General features: G+C 34.8%; 3 protein-coding genes and 1 pseudogene across 8 annotated transcripts; 2 read left to right on the top strand and 2 right to left on the bottom strand.

Moving 5' to 3' along the window:
• The first annotated feature begins 1,178 nt into the window (after nt 1-1,178).
• LOC148298025 (uncharacterized) lies at nt 1,179-4,579 on the top strand. Of its 2 annotated transcripts, XR_015836798.1 has the most exons (3): nt 1,179-1,520; nt 1,707-1,780; nt 4,362-4,579. XR_015836798.1 is itself a non-coding variant. In XM_088255706.1 (2 exons), the coding sequence occupies exon 2, from the start codon at nt 1,857-1,859 to the stop codon at nt 4,314-4,316; it is 2,460 nt and encodes an 819-aa protein (XP_088111832.1). In that variant the 5' UTR covers nt 1,182-1,520; nt 1,707-1,856; the 3' UTR covers nt 4,317-4,579. The 2 variants fall into 2 exon arrangements, 1 of the variants encoding a protein (XP_088111832.1); XM_088255706.1 differs by having other exon boundaries at nt 1,182-1,520; nt 1,707-4,579.
• A 1,043-nt stretch (nt 4,580-5,622) lies between these two features.
• LOC110769097 (UPF0481 protein At3g47200-like) lies at nt 5,623-10,016 on the top strand. The gene is made up of 2 exons (XM_088255716.1): nt 5,623-5,901; nt 8,469-10,016. The coding sequence occupies exon 2, from the start codon at nt 8,472-8,474 to the stop codon at nt 9,780-9,782; it is 1,311 nt and encodes a 436-aa protein (XP_088111842.1). The 5' UTR covers nt 5,623-5,901; nt 8,469-8,471; the 3' UTR covers nt 9,783-10,016.
• On the bottom strand, nt 6,391-8,462 carry LOC148298024 (uncharacterized; annotated as a pseudogene).
• Nucleotides 10,017-14,693: 4,677 nt separating the features above from the next.
• LOC110769122 (RNA-binding protein csdA-like) lies at nt 14,694-16,125 on the bottom strand. Of its 5 annotated transcripts, none has more exons than XM_021973027.2 (4): nt 15,936-16,125; nt 15,400-15,799; nt 15,188-15,264; nt 14,694-15,038 (listed from the first exon to the last, which is right to left on the bottom strand). In XM_021973027.2, exons 2-4 carry the CDS (start codon nt 15,777-15,779, stop codon nt 15,019-15,021), a joined length of 477 nt encoding a protein of 158 aa, XP_021828719.1. In that variant the 5' UTR covers nt 15,780-15,799; nt 15,936-16,125; the 3' UTR covers nt 14,694-15,018. The 5 variants fall into 5 exon arrangements, with proteins under 5 accessions (XP_021828719.1, XP_021828720.1, XP_021828721.1 ...); XM_021973028.2 differs by having other exon boundaries at nt 15,400-15,796; XM_021973029.2 differs by having other exon boundaries at nt 15,144-15,264; nt 15,936-16,123.
• Nucleotides 16,126-18,439: the final 2,314 nt, after the last annotated feature.

The following is an 18,439-nucleotide window of genomic DNA, read 5'->3' as shown; positions in this document are numbered from 1 at the left end:
AGATAAAATAATGAAATCATCATCAATTATGTAATGGGTATGTAAGCAAGTGAATAAGTGAAAAACATTCCTAATTAACTAAAATTGTAAGAAAATCAATTACTAACAAATATATTTAGGGATAATAAACATGATAATTTATGTGCTCATTAAACATTAATAAGAAACCTTGACTATCATATTTTTCCCTACGACATTCTGACGTCATGTAACACCATCACCATTGCATAGCTCATATAACAAGGTCAGTAGATAGAAGCTTTCATCAAATTAAAGACCATCGGCCCTTCTAAATTATTGGGGCCTGCAACTGGAGTGAATTATTAGAATACTTATATGGACCATCGTACTCGTTGATATAAAATAAATACCTAGTATGTGTTGACTTAGAAGATCGAGTATAAGGTCGTAGAATAAACCTAATTGAATTTCATGGTGTAAAAGAAATTTTTCTATTTTTGTATTTAACTTATAGGTAATCTTCTAATTTATGTTCCTTACTTATAGGTATTCCTGATTTATAGGTAACATGATTTATCACTAAGTTTTTTCCATTGCTAATAATAACACTATTTACCCGTATGTTAAGTACATAATTTCATGTCGGTGCTTACCTAAATAATTGGTATAATATGTGGGTCTTTATATTTCATTGATTAAATTGTATTTTATCCATGTAAATATTATCAAGGAAAGAATTAAAATTTTAAATTATGGAATTCAATTACAAGGAAATAATGCATTAAATTTTGATTTTCAATGTGTTTTCCTTATTTATCTCAAGGGTAAAATTGACACAGCAAAAAAAGTAATAAATATCAAATGACCTACATCTAAAACAAAAAACGTGTGAACTAAATCCAGTGGCAGCTAATCGTTTTGGACCTAAATTTAAGAAGTCCTTTATAATATGATAATAAATTAATTTTTATTTTATTTTTTCAATCCATATATATATATATATATTAAAATTGGAAAGCCTCCTGGCCTACACGCAGGGCCGGCCTTGGGCCTGGGCGCCGAGGGCGACGGCCATAGGCCTCTGATTTTTGGGGCCCCAAATTTTTTTTTAAATATTACAGGAGCCCATGTTTTAAATAAATTTAAAAAAAAAAAAAAAACACACATATTCTTATTTCCAGCTTCCAAAGCGATCTTTCCTATTTCCAACACGCTACCTCTTTTCTCATAAAAAAACTTTTCAGTATCCAAAAGATCTTTCCCTTTCCCAATTAACGTCTTCTCCTCTCTTTTCTCATTAAAAACTTTAGACTTTTCAGCATCCAAAAGATCTTTCCCTTTCCCAACGTGTTCTCCTCTCTCTTTTCTCATAAAAAAACTTTTCAGCATCCAAAAGCTCTCTTTAATATATTATTTCCAGTTTTTCTCTCATCCCTCTTTTATCTTTGTCTTTGAATTGATCTATCCATCCAAAGAAAGATTTGTAGATTTCTTTCTTCTACACTACACGATTTCTGTACAGAAGAAAGACCCTGAAAGATTATCTGAGTGAGGATGAGGTTCGTCAATAATAACCCTATATTTGAATTCTTTCCATTATCTTTATACATATTTTTTTTTATATTGAATTGTATGTTTTTAGGATTTGAATTCTACAGATTTGAATTCTTTAGGATGAGGTCGTCAATTATACAAATTTGAATTCTTTATACATATCCTTATACATATTTTTTATATCATTGCAGATGTGCAATATAGATCAATTGAAGTTAAAGCTCTGCAAGATTCAAGCTTTTTATACAACTTAAGCATAAACCAGGTTGTGTTTGGTGTGGTGTGTTTATTTTGTTCATTTGTTGTCTGTCACTTTCTAGATTTAAGAGTTGCAGTAAAAAATGATTAGGAAGTATGAATCTGGAAGTCAAAAAAGAAATAAAATGAAAAAAATAGAAAAAATGATTCAAACTCAAAGAGGAGCTCTTGATAAGTTTTTTAAAACTAGTTCTTCAATTGAAGATCCATCTAATGAATTAGTTCATGAATCACAACAACCAATTGGTCAGGAAGAAGAAATGATAGGAAATGAAGAGGTTGATGCCCTCATTGAGAATGAAAATAATCAAGAAGAAATGAGAGAGAATGCTTTGAATATCTATGATCCAAGAATTTGGGATAACATTGATAACAAAACGAAGGATATTTTAGTAGAAAAGGGTCCTGTAAGAGAAAGTAATCTCAAGTTTCCTGTGGATGGGCTCTCTAGGCATTTTCCATACTCTTATTATACAAGAAAGTTATCAAATGGGGAGGGTCAAGATAGAAAATGGCTAGTGTACTCAAAAGATGTGGACAAAGTATATTGTTTTTGTTGTAAGTTGTTTAAATCTGTGAAAATGAAAAGTTTGTTGGCAAATGAAGGGCTTAATGACTGGAAACGTTTAAGTGAGAGGCTTAAACAACATGAAACTAGTAGTGAGCATATCAATAACATGAGAACTTGGATTGACATGCAAATTAGATTGAAAAAGAATGAAACAATTGATAAAGAGCTACTAGTGCAAATGAAAAAAGAGAAGGAACATTGGAAATTGGTTTTAGTAAGAATAATTTCTGTTGTGAGATGTCTTGCTAAAAGAAATTTAGCTTTTCGTGGAGAGAATGAGAAAATTTACCAAGATAATAATGGTAACTTTTTGGGGCTGCTTGAATTAATTGCAGAATTTGATTTAGTATTGCAAGAGCATTTTAGACGTTTTCAAAATAATGAGATTCATTGTCACTATCTTAGTCATAAAATTCAAAATGAGTTTATTGGTATGTTAGGCTCCAAGGTTAGAAGTGCTATAATTGAAAAAATCAAAGAGGCAAAATATTTTTCTGTAATACTTGATTGTACTCCGGATGTAAGTAACCATGAGCAAATGACTTTAATAATTCGATGTGTAGATGTGTCAAATGCTCCCATAAAGGTAGAAGAATATTTTTTAGAGTTCTTAAAAGTGGATGATACATCTGGATGTGGGCTTTTTAATGAGTTACAGGTTGTATTAAAGTGTCTTGAACTTGATATTAATAATGTAAGGGGCCAAGGTTATGATAATGGAGCTAACATGAAGGGGAAAAACAATGGTGTGCAAACAAGGTTTCTAAAAATAAATCCTAGGGCATTTTATATGCCATGTGCTTGTCATTCTCTTAATTTAACAGTTTGTGATATGGCAAACTCTTGTGTTAAAGCTGTGTCATTTTTTGGTGTTGTGCAACGCATGTATACTCTATTTGCTAGTTCTACAAAGAGGTGGAAAATTTTTCAAGATCATGTCCATGGATTAACTCTTAAACCATTGTCAACAACAAGATGGGAAAGTCATATTAATAGTGTTAAAGCCATAATAACCCAAACTGATGATATAAGAGAAGCTCTGTTTGAATTGTCTAGGGTTAGTGAAGATGCAAAAACAAAGAGTGAAGCTGAATCTTTAGCTACACATGAACTTGAAAATTTTGAATTTTTGTTGGGCATGAGTATATGGCATAACATTTTGAAAAAAATTGACTTGGTTAGCCAAAAATTGCAATCTGGAGATATGCAAATTGATGTTGCAATACTACACTTGAAGGGGCTGGTCTCTTATTTTGTGGACTATAGGGAAAATGGGTTCACATTGGCCCTACTTTCTGCTAAAGAGATTGCATCAAAGATGGAAATTGACCCTATATTTCCTGAAAAACGTCAAAGTCGAAGAAAAAAACAATTTGATGAAAATTACCATAAAGAGATATTTCAATATGCTGAAGAATCTTTTAGGGTTAATTATTTTCTTGTTGTAGTTGATGCTGCAATTTCTTCTTTGAGGAGTAGGTTTGAACAATTAGAAATATTTGAAGGCATTTTTGGTTTTTTGTTTGATCCTAAGAATTTATTTCAAATGAATTATATTAGATTGCGTGAATGTTGTAGAAATCTTGAAGTTGCTTTAACACATGATAATGAATCTGATATTAATGCTGATGATTTGTTTTCTGAATTGGAAGTGTTACAAATGTATTTACCGAAAGAGACAAAGACAGCCATTGAAGTTCTTGAGTTTGTAAAAGTTGTGGATTGTTTTCCAAATGTCTCAATTGCTTATAGAATTATATTGACTCTGCCTGTAACTGTGGCATCTGCAGAAAGAAGTTTTTCAAAATTGAAATTGATAAAATCTTATTTGCGATCAACTATGTCACAAGAAAGGTTAAATGGATTGGCAATCTTATGTATTGAAAAGAATATGTTGGAAAATATTGATTTTGAAGAGGTTATTGATGATTTTGCTTCTCAAAATGCTAGAAGATCAAGAATTTTTCAGTGATTGTTTGTATTTTTAATGTTACAGCTTTTGTTTTTTGATTTGTAGATGATAGAGTGGAGGTCAAAGCTGCTGTTTGTGTACAATTGAGCCACTTGAGAACTAAGCCCTATTGAAGAGCCACTAAGCCATTTAAGATCTTTTGTTTTGTTTTGTTGAATTGAAGTTAAATATGATTTTTGTTGTTTATGGATCATGTACTTCTGGTTTTTTGTTGTTGTTAGTTGAATGAAATTATTCTATTTAAGCAGGTTGTTTATGGATCATGTACTTTTCAGGCTTAATCGTTTTATGGGGCTTTGCCATAAAAAGAAAAATGAATGAGCAAATTAAAAATAAAACATATATACTAAGGGCCTCATTTAATTTTTGGCCATGGGCCACCAAAATGTCAGGGCCGGCCCTGCCTACACGTATTGGTCTTGTGGTGTAGGTGGTGGCTAAGGTGATAAGTATTGCGGAGCCTCCCCATCCTTGTTATATTACGAAAGCTTGCAGACGTCAGTTTGCCGTGGATTGCTGGTAACATACATTACTCCATTTTCTGTCTTCTTCATTCTCTCCTAATTGTGATGAACAGCCACAGATTGTCTGCCAGTTGTGGTTGTGGAAAATATGGTTTTCATCTTGAAAGAAACCCAAATAAAGAATCTTCAAAAATCTTCAATACGACGTATCATCTGATGTCCACGTCACTCTTATTTTACCAGAGTTATAAGCATTCACTACTTTTTTTTCATTTTTTTGTTGGTCTTCAAAACAACAAGAAGAACAAATCCATTAATTCATACTTGATTAATATTTAGTATGATTGTAACAAAAATTTATTTATTTTGGTATCTGAATTAATTTTCATTATAATTTTTTTAAGAAGTTTGCAGTTTCTGCGTCCATGTTGAATAAAAAATATTTCTTCTTATATTCTCGAAGAGCTACATACAGAGTGGTTGAGTATGGGTGGGCCCTAGCTCGTGGGGAATAATGAATGACAATATTATGCTTGGACCACTGTCATGTCATGTGACATAAACATATGACCAATACTCTTTGGCCACAGGTTTGTGCGTGGTTCACATTAGTATAAACCATGGGTGTATCAATGGTTTATATGGAGATTTTCTAGTAGTGCCTATTAATCATGTCCAATACTTTATAGAATAAAGAATACAATATTAATGTCTTTTTAGAAGTTTTTATCTCACTTGAGGGTCTCCTGCGCACCTTCAATAATTGAGGGTTCATAGCTCACTTGATACCATTTTATTTATACATTTAATGCACTTGAAATTATTAAATTTGTATGAGTTGAAATATTTCATTGGATTCCATAATAAGAATTGAATTATTGGTTCGTACATCATATGATTCACGTTTTGGCTGGTTGTATAACTTTACCCATGACATCATGCCTTCTTTTAAGACAGTTGGACGCTTTGTTTCTCTGTGTTCATTATTTCCACCCCTCATTGCTGATTAAGTGTTCTTACATATAGCTCATGATTGTGCTATTAATAGGAGAAAGTTCTGCCTCAAACTATCTGCATTGAACTTTTCCAGTCAGCTACCAGAGGCAAAAGAAGCTTTGGAGGTGTGTTTTAATCACTTCCATCTCTTTTTAGTTTTGAGTTAATAATTTCTTTTGGTTCCATACTTCTAATTGCTATTTTTCTACACCCTTTTTCTTGAAGCTTTAGTTTGTTATATACGTTTCATGATCCAAACTGTCTAATTTATCGGTGCCTTTATTTAAGATAGACCATTGACATCATTAAACTATATTGCGGGGAGTAGACCTTGATCGCCTTGACCTTGATTTTGTTATGTTATGTATATACCATCTCCATCGATCCACTTCACCAGGGCAGAGAAGGTTTGCAAGCCATGGAAGAACAGAGCATGCACTGAGAATTGTGATTTGCTTAGAAAGGTTTATGTTCTTTGTCTTCTGTATATTGAAAATCATAAACGTTTCTAAACAAACCCCAATTGATAAATCATTTTGACATTTATGATGGCCAATTCTACACATTTGAGCAATCAACAATCTGTTGTCAAGTGACGCCCAAAAATCTGTTTCTCCAATCCTTGCTAGTTCTCCACACTGGTCCTGATTTCGAAAAAAAATAAAAATAAAAATTGGGTTTTGAAATTTGAACTCATATTCTAAGCCAAGTGTTTGTCAAACATGAATCCCATGGACAAAAAATGTGTTTCCTCTATATGTAAGTGTTCTGCCTTCAGCCCCTACGCACCATATATGCCCTTGCAGTTGTAAAGCTCCTTTCATCCCTGCTGTTTCCCATACAAACTGGAAAAGCCCAAGAGCCCTGTCCAACTGCCTCACCCCACTCCAAACCATCTCCTTCTCATCTGAAGTCACAATCCTTCCCATGCACAAGCAGAAATTGTTCTCACTACCACTGCGATAAACCCTGCCACGTACGTCCACTTCAATATCTCTAACATGCCCAAAGAGGTAATATAACAAAAGTGTGAACAGGCACTTGGACGAATGACCCAATGTCTTCGTCAGCTTCTTCTGCACTAGGCTTTCTTGATGCCGAACTACCTTGTGTCCTATGCTTCGATCAGTCAACACATCCTGGATTTGAGACAGCCCCTCTTTCAAGACCTCAAGCTTCGCTATGTAAAGAAGTAACTCCCTTTCATTTTTCAAACAATCAATGAGGTCGTTGAACATCTCGAGAACATCTTCCCATTTTTGCAAACCAGAAGAGTCTGTAACTTTTGCAGGCGATAGGCGCGTCCATGAAGAGCTATCATGTTCATATGAAATGGATGTGGATGTGTCAGCCAAGAACTTCAGACAGCTAGCAACTATCTGCTGTCCCATCTTCGTCCCTTTGCTTGGGCACCGATGATCTAAATATTCCAACTCGGATTTCAATCCATTGAGTACCTCCTCAAGCGTCCCAGTCCATATGCGGTGCTGTGTAATCTGTGGAGATATTGTAACACGCACTGTCTTTCTTGAGCGGAAATGTTCAGAAAGCCACTTACTACGGAGAGTGTTTTTACAACCATGGGCTCTCTTTCATTTGGTTTAGTGAAACACAAAAATTGATTACAGATTCTACCACCTGACAATGCCACGACGTCATTCTTTAACGTTTGCTGAACTAATGGAGACCCAATAAATTCCCTGGCAAGTGACTTGAAAGCAAGCATTCTGTGTTCAATAAGGTCATCCATGATAATCGAACCATCGCTGATGTTAACAAGCCTTCCATCAACCAAATCGACATTTTTTAACGATTGGGTTAGTTTTGTTAACTTGGGAATTCCTTTTGATACCATTCTCGGGGCATAGGCTCTCCATGAGACTCCTCTGAGCAATGATATAGCATCCCATTCAAATGGACAGCTCCCTTTCGCCTAGCCATTAGATGCTTTGCACCATGTATTAACCTGTCTACATGTCTACAGGCCATTGTGACCTGGAAAAAAAAAACCTCAAATAACCCTTCAAGTCGACGCTCCGAAGTTAAAACTGTTCCGACCAAAAAAGAAGAAGTTAAAACTGCAATAGTAAAAGGGCCTTGAATTCGGTAAGGCAATACATCGAACATATGGCGTGCAATTTGTTGCTTTCACATATGAACTGAACGACCAACAATTGGAGACGGCTTACTCGGCAATAACAAAGGTAAGATGCAAGCATAGGAGAGCCAAGATCAAAAGCTTGCCTACACTTCTATTGGGTACAGAAAATGACGAAAGAGACCATGCCACTCGTGTAAAGCTGAAGGAGGAGACTAACGGTTTGCCGGGAAAAAACCTATAACGTATTAACGTGTTTGAAATTGGGTCCAACCGTTTTCAGGGACTTTATTAATGGGCTTGGGCTGGAATTTATGTTGGATCCCTTATTAACAGTCAGGGTTTAATATGTGTTTTGTTCTATTTATAATTTTATCTTCTTTTTTTTTTTGGTTTACCCATTTTATTAATACAAGCAAACCGATAATTTAAACGACAAAGGGAGGGGTGTTTCACACACACTACCAAGTTGCTATAGAGGTTCGAACCTAAGACAACACCTAGCAATACCTAGCAATACAAGATTTTGATTTCAGTTCCCTTTCCTGCTTGCTCTCATCAACTAAATGTAATATTTGTTGATTCTGGTTTTAGTACATGATGATGAGGAGGAAAAATGAAGGAAGAAGTGAAGCTCCAAATTATGACATAGAAAACCAGCACAATCCTTTGGAAACTTCGATGAGCCAAGAGTTGGCCAACTTGTCTCCCCTGCCCCAATTGCGTTGTATCTACAGAGTTCCTGAGCGACTACGGCGAGGAAACGAAAACGCCTACACACCTCAAGTAGTCTCTATAGGCCCACTTCACCATGGCAAGGAACACTTAAAGGCCATGGAAGAGTTCAAAAAGAGGTATCTAGCGGATTTTCTACGTCGAACCCAAGTAAGCTTGAATGATTATATAAACAAAATAAAGGATCAAGAAGCAAGGTTGCGCAGTTATTATGCAGATTCTATTGAGTTCGACAGTGATCAATTAATAAGAATCGTTCTAGTGGATGCCGCCTTCATCATTGAGTTCTTACTGAGGAAGTGTTTTCTCGAATTTCGAGATGAAAATGACTACATGTTTGATAAACCCTGGATGAAACATGATGTATCGCCTGACTTGCAGATGCTTGAAAATCAGCTGCCATTCTTCATTCTTGAGGATCTTTTTGACCCTGATAAACTTTTCCCTCCTGCTAGTAGGAAATTTTCGCTAATATTTGTTTCTTTCTATTCGTTCAAAGCTGCAATATATAGAGAGGGAACAAAAGACGACTTGGACAGAATTTTTGTTCCTGGAGTAGAGGTAAAACATTTTGTTGATTTTATGAGAATTTTGTGTCAACCAATGGAACCAAAACCTGGAGGGAAACTTAAATCTCCCACGACACCCAACATGGCAGAGCTACATCAGGCCGGAGTCAAGTTTAATGTGGGAACAAGCAAAAGTCTGTTTGACATAAAATTCTCTAGTGGGGTTCTGGAAATTCCAAAGTTAATAGTATCGGATTCGACAGAGCTGGTATTCAGAAATCTCCTGGCTTTCGAACAATGTCACTGCAAGAACATGAATTACCTAACTAATTATGTTTTCCTCATGAAGCGTTTGGCGACTTCATCAAAGGATGTGGAGCTGCTTGTTGAGCATGGCATTGTTCAAAATTGGATAGGTGAGAACAGTGGGGTATCTACTTTGCTCAATAACCTTGGCAGTGGGCTCCTTGTTAGCAACCACTATTATGCTACTCTGTGTGATGAGCTGAACATCTACTGCAGAACTCGCAGGCACAAATGGATGGCAAATTTGAGGCAAAATTATTTTAACACACCGTGGTCGACTGTTTCTGTCATCGCAGCTAGTGTTCTCCTCATACTCACTCTCATCCAAACAGTATGCTCTGTCATATCTATTATTTAAGCTTCCACCACCACTAGTCTCTCCTCTCTCCTCTGTATTCTCCCTACCCTTGAAAGTAGTCTAGTCTAGCTAGCAGGTTCTGGCTTCCTTAAAGTGGGTCGAAGAGATATTTGAATAAAAGAAAGTTTGTGTATTGTATGTCATTGTCACTCTGGCAAGTTGGTGGTAAGATCAGGCTTTGCTCAATCTTTTCATCAAGTTCTTTAACTAATTTGGAAAATGATTTGGAACTTAATTGCATGGGAATGTCTTTATGGTGCACTTACATGCTTACACCATACATACTTCTATACATGTCGACAGGCCATTGTCACCTGGAAAAGAACAACCTCCAAATAACCTTTCAAGTTGGCACTCCAAAACTAAAACTACATCCACCATTTTCTCTTTTTCTTCTTCCATAAGGCATCATCGGTAAAAGGACCACGACTCCGCTACGGCAAAACATCAAACACATGGCGTGCACTTTTATTGCTTTCACATATGACCCGAACATTCAACCATTTCAGACGGCTTGATCGGCAATAACAAACGTAATAAGTAAGAATTAGGAAGCTAGATCACAAGCTTGCCGACAAATTTGTTGGGTACGGAAAATATGAAAGAAACCACGCCTGAAGAAGGAGAGAAGACAGTTAAATGCCGCGAAAAAAGCCATGAAGTGTTTGAAATTTGGACTCAAACTGAACTTTGTGCACGGACTTGGGCCTGATCTTATGTTGGATCCATTATTGAGAAATGGGCTGTATTGGGCTTGAATTGCAGGCAATGACAGACCAACCCAGAACCAAATTATAATTTGTGAGTCATCATCTATATATATAAAGCAAAAGACAGAGCATGGTAAAACATTCGAAGTATTAGAAAATGTCATTGGTTAATTCAAACATTAAGGGGGGCTGTATCCAATTCTAACTTTTAGTGACTTTTAATGAGTTTAAAAGTCTGAAGGTATTCAATTGTGACTTTTAAATAGTCTTTAAAAGTTTAGTTGTATTCAATTGTGAGTTTTAAAGAGTATTTAAAAGTTTTGAGATATCCAAAATGTTAATGACTTTTAAAAACTTTGTTAAATAAATGAATTTTCAATACTTTTAAAGCTAATTCTTACAACCAAAAGTCTTGCTAATTTACACCAGACTTTATTTGTATTGGGGAGCTAAGAAGATAGAAACAAACCATATAGCTTACTATAACAAATGGGAACACACACTCCACTAATAGCAACATGTATTTGGTCCTCCGAGAGATTTCAGTAAACTTTCCATTGCTCTAAGAGCAACAAACACATGACCATTTGCATCAACATGATATCGAAATACAATAACACAACCACAATGAGAAATTGAAATTCGAAATAAAAATACCTCATTGCATAAATAAACAATCAACCTTGTGTATATGCAACAGTTTTAACAAGAGAAAATAAATTAGCTAAAACATGAAAACAAAATCAAAACTTCACTAGCTCGCGGCATCAAAGTCTGGAACTAAACCCATAGCCGCTACATGTTTCTTAAACATTGATTCGCAATGGGTCAACTAACATGTCATCAGTACTGATATAATCAACACGAGTTTGACATTCTTTACTTTCTCTCTTACCAACAAGTATTTGACATTAATGTGCTTGATATCGTCAGATCTCTTGTTGTTCTTTGCGAAAAATATAGCTGGTTGATTATCACAGAATTGGCCTCTCAATGGATTCAATCACGTTAATCCCATCCCAATGATAAAATTCCTCAACCAACTAATGTATTCTTGAAAATGAAGTAAATTATGATCACAGAGGCGAAGCAAGTAATTTGTTTGAATTGATGCAATCTTTCCATTTTGTATTTTGTCTATCTTTGAAGACAAGTGCATTGGGAGATCAGAAATGCCTTGTCACAAACTTGTTTTTTTTTTTTTTCTTCTAATTTTTTGTTCCATGTATGCTGACTAGTTAATTCAACATATTTAAGATAAATTCAACATATTAATAAATATAAAAATAAGTATTTAAAAGTCTATAAAACTCTATGACAAAAGTGTATGAAAGTTTGTCACTTAACTTTATAAAGTATGTAAAAGTCATTAAGAATCTGTCAACTCTAGGAAAGTCACTCACTTAAAAAAAGTCTTTCAAAGTTAGAATTGGATACACCCCCCTAAGAATTGAAATTATTAATTAAATGAGGATAATATGATAAATTCACACTTTTTCATATTAAAAAAAATTAAAATTAAAAGAAAAATAAGATAATGAATCATATTTTTATGGAATACAACTACCCATTATCTTTTTTAATCCTAAAATAAATTTTAATTTTTTTTAAAAAAGCATATCACATGCGTTGAAGCACGTGCGGAGAGGTTAGTATCTCTTAATCCAAAGGTTAAAGAGATGGAGTGTCATCTAAGGGTGTTATAACGCCCTCACTATAGGATTCTTGTATAATTTGTTCTCTTTTTTTTTTTTTTTTTTTTCTCTTTGTATTGGAAAAATGGGTTGCTTTTCAATTGGACAGAAAGAGAAGGCAACAAACTTTAACAAAATTGAACATGCCTGGCTTATAAAAAGTAAAAAAAAAAAACCTTTAAAAAGCCAATTTTGCATCCATTGAACTGGATTAAAAAGTGCCCTTGTTTTTCCTACCATTGACCATCACAGTGTTGTTAAGTTCAAACATGTTGTACTTAATCCGGTTAATTGTCTGGTGTTGATTGTTTTTGGGACCCAATCGGCATTTAAATCATGTCAAAAGCTGTTCATGTTCTTCTTTCACGAGCATGATGAGTCTTTCAATTGTCTTGTCCTTTGTTAAGATTGATAAGTAATCAGAAATTATCCTCCGTTTGGATGAGGAAAAATAATTTGGAATTTAGCCAAAAGTTGGGAATTTAAAAGGAGAAATTGATCATTCCCTTGTTTGGATAACTTAAGCGGAATTTATTAAATGATATGCATAAAAAATCGTGGAAATTGCTGCATCAAATTTCCGAGTTTAATTTCCACCAAAATAAGTGTTATTTTATAATTTCCATAGTGTCATTTACAAAATTCTGTCATTTACAAAATCCGACATACCTAAATCCAAACACTGAAATCTTCAATTGCCAGAAATTAAAATGATGCAAATCTAAATTACGTCATTTTAGAATTCTATTTAATTTTCAATTTCTTCATCAAAATGGAGGGTTATAGAATTCTCAAATTATAAGTTTGCCAAATTTAACATATCTTCGAATGTCATTTCTTTCCTACAAGTAAGATTTTGTCCTGCATATCACGGATGAAATTATTTAATCAATATAGAAGAAAAAAAGTGGAAACTAATAAATATTCTTTTTGTTCATTTTCACATGCAATAAGATTCAGATAAAGAAGAAGAAAAAAAAAATTCTCAATAAGCAAGTTTTGACATGATTGAATGTAAGGTACTTCATGGCACTAGTTCACTAAAATCAACAAAGCATATATAAAAATGAAGTAACATAAAGCCATGCTTAAAGTGAAACAAAGAATCTTGCTAAAAGCTAAATAATGGAGTGTAGTAGCAGACAAGAATGAATGTGTTGTTGTTGCTTTTTGACCAATAAAATGTGCATTTTGCAGTACTTAAAAACCCAACCCCCATGAGGTCAATGAGGGAACCCACGAAAGGTGTTTGCTGAAAAGTTTGGGAATCCTATGTGAGTTTAAGCTTTAAGTTAAAATATGTTCAATTAGAGAACTTTGTTTTGGAAGCTCATCATCAGATTTGTCAAGGTTAACCCCGTCCGTTAATCAAAGAATCGAATGTTAATTAGAATTATGGTTTTGCTAACGTACGGCTTCAACTTCAATCGTAAATGTGGGAATAAGTGCTTTATCACTCAAATTATAAATTTTGTAAATATAAAGATGAGTGCTCTAACACCGAAACTATAAGCCCCATATACTTCAGAGTTAGTAAAAACCTTACTAATTCCCTACCAATCTTTCACCTTATTTTTTTTTATTTTTTTTCAATCATTGCTTTTCTTGGTTATTGCTGCATTTTCGCCAAATGAATACTTTATCTCAAGAGATTAAATAAGCATGAGAAAGGGTATATATCTCCAGCACATATAATAAATAGTTTTCATTTACTAATTAAGCATATATGCTCACTTAGTTAAAACGGAGTCTGCTCAGCAACGGGTAGCCCAAAGGAAAATGTCTTGACTTGCAGATTAGTTAGTAGTCTTAAGTTCAAACCCTTATGGTACCTTGACAGTGTGTGTGAGAAAATTCTCATCCTCCAATATCGCTTGAATTTAAAAAAAATATTGGAGTTTGTTCAAGTTTCAACCTCCCACTGACTGCTGCGACAAATGGACACGCATTGAACTTGAAAGATCACTTCCATAATGGAAAGCAGTCCTTTAATCTTGAAAACACAAAAACATACAATTGAAATTGATCGATCGAGTTTGAATTGTTGGACTTGATATTGGTTTCCGAAATATATATTGTGGAACATATATACATCTTTTATCAATGCTCCAACTCCCTTGCAAAGGGAAATTTCTCTAGAATTAGTTTTAATTCTTAAAATGTGTAGAGATAGAAATTTTGAATTCCCTGGCCTTGCTGCGTTGTTTGAACCAAAGGATCTGGTTTATGGTCCATGCATGACGTGAACAGCTCCTTTGGTATATATTATTGTTTTGCAGATATATCATTTGCAATTTTTAAGTACTCAAATATTCCTTGGACCACTCTTAGGATAAAAGCATTCTTGATACTAGGGATGGAGCATCATCCACCATATATCCACTTTTCTCTCTCTCTCTCTCTCTCTCTCTCTCTCTCTCTCTCTCTCTCTCTCTCTCTCTTCTCGAACCATTAGCCAATTGAGAACAAGGAAAGTAAATAATTACTTGCAGCTGGGGCAATGGTGCTTAAATTCTCCAAGACACAGAAAGAGATGATAAATTAGATTAATAGTACCAGAAAACTACATGCCTATATAGTTCATATCATAAGAAAGCTCACAAAATGACAAATCATTTAGCTTTGTTAAAGTACTACTTCATCAAGTCTTCATCAGACACAATTCAAATTAAGCTCCTTAGAAAAATAAAAGATAGAAACTGGAAATGAAGGAGGAGAAGGAAAAGGGAATTGAAAGAGGAAAAAAAAATATAGAAGGGTGGTCATCTGGCCCACTAAAGGAGTAGCTAGCTCAAGCCATCATACGGGAATCATGTTCTTCTCTCAGTTCCTTCAGCAAAGCACAGCAGTACCTGAATATATCATCAACATTTATATATTAGTTTACAAACCGAAAAAGAAAAAGCAAAATAATTTAATTAATTAACTATATATTTTTATATATCTTATGTACATACTCACTGAAAATGATGAAAATTTACGGGTTAATATGGAGACTTGCCACCATTGTTGTCCCTTGGAGCATTGCATCTGAAACATTCCGTCCTGCTAGCGAAGTTGTGCTCATTGCACCCTGACCTGTCCAATTAATTCAACTATTACATGTTTAATGCATATAGGTGCATACTCATATATGTAAATTTTTTGCGACATGTTGTATATTATGTTATATGAGAGATGTGATCAGTAATGTGATATGATTTATAAAGTAACCTTGTGCAAATCCAATCTCCGGATTTCCATCCAGAGCGACCAGAGCTACTTCCACCGCTCCCAAATCCAAACCCTCTACCCTCATAGCCGCCACCACCGCCACTGGATGATTCATCCTTGGACGCACCACACTTAAAGCAGCTGGAGCGGCTGGCAAAGTTATGCGCTGCACAATTGCCAATGGTGCAGTACCAGTCACCGGGGCGGACATCCGGGCCGGTGGTGAATCCAAATGAACCACCACCTCCACCTCTTCCACCAAAACTTCCATACTCAACTCTATCCCCACTTTTTGGCTCCCCGCACCTCTGGCACGACTCCCTCCTTTGGAAGTTGAGATGGTTGCATGACCTACAGTTCCAATCTCCTGGCCTGCTCATGTTTCTTAATTTGAGCTCTTCTAGATTTCAGAGAATATTACCAAAAAGAATTTTAAAAAATATATTAGTTAGCTAAAATGCATCATTTAACAAACTTCAAGTTCATTATGGAAAATGAACTACAAAAGCTCAAGAGTGAATATGAAAAGGTCTCACCTTGAGAAAGCAGAGTTGAATAGAAATGCCTGAAAATTAAGATTAGTGATGGAGGAATTTGGTGATTAAAGTGATGGGGTTGGGGAGGTTTTTATACTTGCTTAAGGGCCTCGAGAAACGAGTGGTGGATTGTACCCAGTAGAGGTTTAGGGTGTGTGGTTTTTCTTTTTTGATATTCTCTCTTCATCACTTTGCTTCCTTGAACAATGGAATGTATATCATAAAAAAGAAAACCAAAATGGGAAAAAGAGATAAAGAAATATTGAAATGGGATTCAAAAGATACTAAAGAAAGAAAGAATTTGATGATAAAGCTTTAACTAGTGTACTTTAGGGTTTCCAGAGGTTGCAAATGCATGAACATATCCATAAATTTATTTTAGTTCCATATATGCCCTTCTTTTTAGCTATCCACCATGTACTCCCATAGCTAGAAATGGCTAGTTAGTTTGAATTTCATTAGCACTATAGGCTTGTAAAAAAAAAAAGAGAAATTAATTAATGTTTTCTAACCAGATTGAGCAATCAAATTTTTCGTTTATATATATGTTCATGCCATCTAAATTTACAGTTTGAGAATATAGCTTTGTAAGCATATATTCTGGGACGGTCCCTTGGGTTGTCTAACCTGGACTATATAGCTAAGGTGAGTTAATTGTTTTCCTTTTTTCCCTATAGTTAGTATGTAGGTTTAAGGTTTAGTCCAGTTCAAAATTAACAACCCACCCTTAAGGTAAATCTAGCTCACCTCATTTTGAAATCTTGGGTCCGTCTCTACATATATTACCCTAAAATATATAAAAGTAGAGAAAATGTGGCATGCTTTAAAGTGAGTTCGCAATGCTACACCTTGGTTAAATGTGTTATTGTATGGAACATTTTTTTTTACATAATTAAGACGCAAGTTTCTGAGAAAATTAAGATGACCTTCATAAGATATTGTTTCAGGCAATTTGGTTGGTGTGGGAGAGTCAAATTCCAGCCCCTTTTAAGATATTGTTTCCATCTAGCTCAATCATTCAGAAGAGATAGATACATATTACAGCAAATGATAGGGATGTTTTTTTGGTCGAAAATGATAGGGATGTAATCACAATTCAAAGTTAAAAAGTATTGTTCCTTAATACAATGCGCAAATTTGAAAAGCAACAAGGAAAACCATGTTGATTTGACTTTGTTAATTTATTCGTACAACAACTATCTATATGTTCATGTCCCCACAAAAAGAAAATAGCATGCATTGTAACCTCTAAACACAGCATATAGCCATGCACCCCAATGTCTTTTAACTATTCTAATCTATGAACAACATGAAATTCTTTTGACCATTTGAATATATTTATTAGGAGTCACCTTCCTTCTTGTTGGCTTTCTTGTTGAGTCAGGACTGGATAAGCAGGAACAAAATTCACTGTTTTCCTGCCAGACAAAATGAATATTCTTCACACATCAAAAAACCCTTAAGAGTGGTCAAGCCTGCTTTTCTGTAATTTTATAACCCCACATCCTAAGGGTGTCACTATACAAGGAAAAATGGTGGTTGCTTTTCAATTTTTCTTGAATATTCTTTCTTTGTACTTGGAACTACAAAAATTTCCTCCAAGTCAAAAGGGTTTTTAGGGTTACCACAGTTTCTCTCCCCCAGCCCAGAAAAAAAATTTAAAACACGAAAGCAATTGATCCATTGTTTGGTCGCTTAGGGGCTTAGGGTAACTGCACATACGTTGATAAGAACTGTAGCAAACTGTAGAACACAGGATGTTGTAATTTGAGGGGATTCAATGTACAAAAATACATAAAAATATGGTCACACTCGTGCATGTCAGCTGGTTTGCTAATTTAGAGAAGATACGTTACCGTTGCCCAAGACATAGGCACATAGCTGATGAAGCCAAACTCAAGCTGTTGCATGGCTAAAGATGTTCAAAGAACGTCCACATTAATTATATTCTGTGACCAAATTTTAATAATTGAGTTCAGAAACATGGATTGGAGTGGAGGCTCAAAATCAAAGAAAGAAAGGGGAAATTAATTGGTAGAGTTTCGATAAAGATAGTCGAAGCTGATGATGATGGAAGAGGAGTCTTCGAGGTTCAAATTTTGACCATCTTTTTAATCTTTTTCTTTTTCTCACTGGTTGTGTACTGCAATTCATGCCTTTTTCACTGTCGTTTTTACTTTCCCCCCCGTCCCCCACCTTACTCGTCCTCACAAATCTTCATTTTGAATCTTTGAATAATTAAGTGAAATAATAGAAAAGAAAATCGAATTATTATTATTTCAAGATTATTCACCACTCACCATGCCATTTTTTTTCTTCTTGGGGAATGGTAAAGAAGGCTGTAGCAAACTGTGAAAAAGCAAAAACAAAGGAGGGGACTGATTCGATTCTCTCATTGGGAAATGCCTCCATGCATGACCATGACCAAGCCCAATACATTCCACCCAACGTATATATATGATCTTTTAGCTTTCTCTCTTTAAATACAATGTAAAACAATTCTG

The sequence above is a fragment of the Prunus avium genome, chromosome 1, assembly GCF_965620075.1.
Source record: "Prunus avium chromosome 1, drPruAviu1.hap1.1, whole genome shotgun sequence".
NCBI classification, from domain to species: Eukaryota; Viridiplantae; Streptophyta; class Magnoliopsida; order Rosales; family Rosaceae; genus Prunus; species Prunus avium.
The sequence above is the reverse complement of the archived record's forward strand: the minus strand, read 5'-3'. Positions and strand labels throughout refer to the sequence as shown.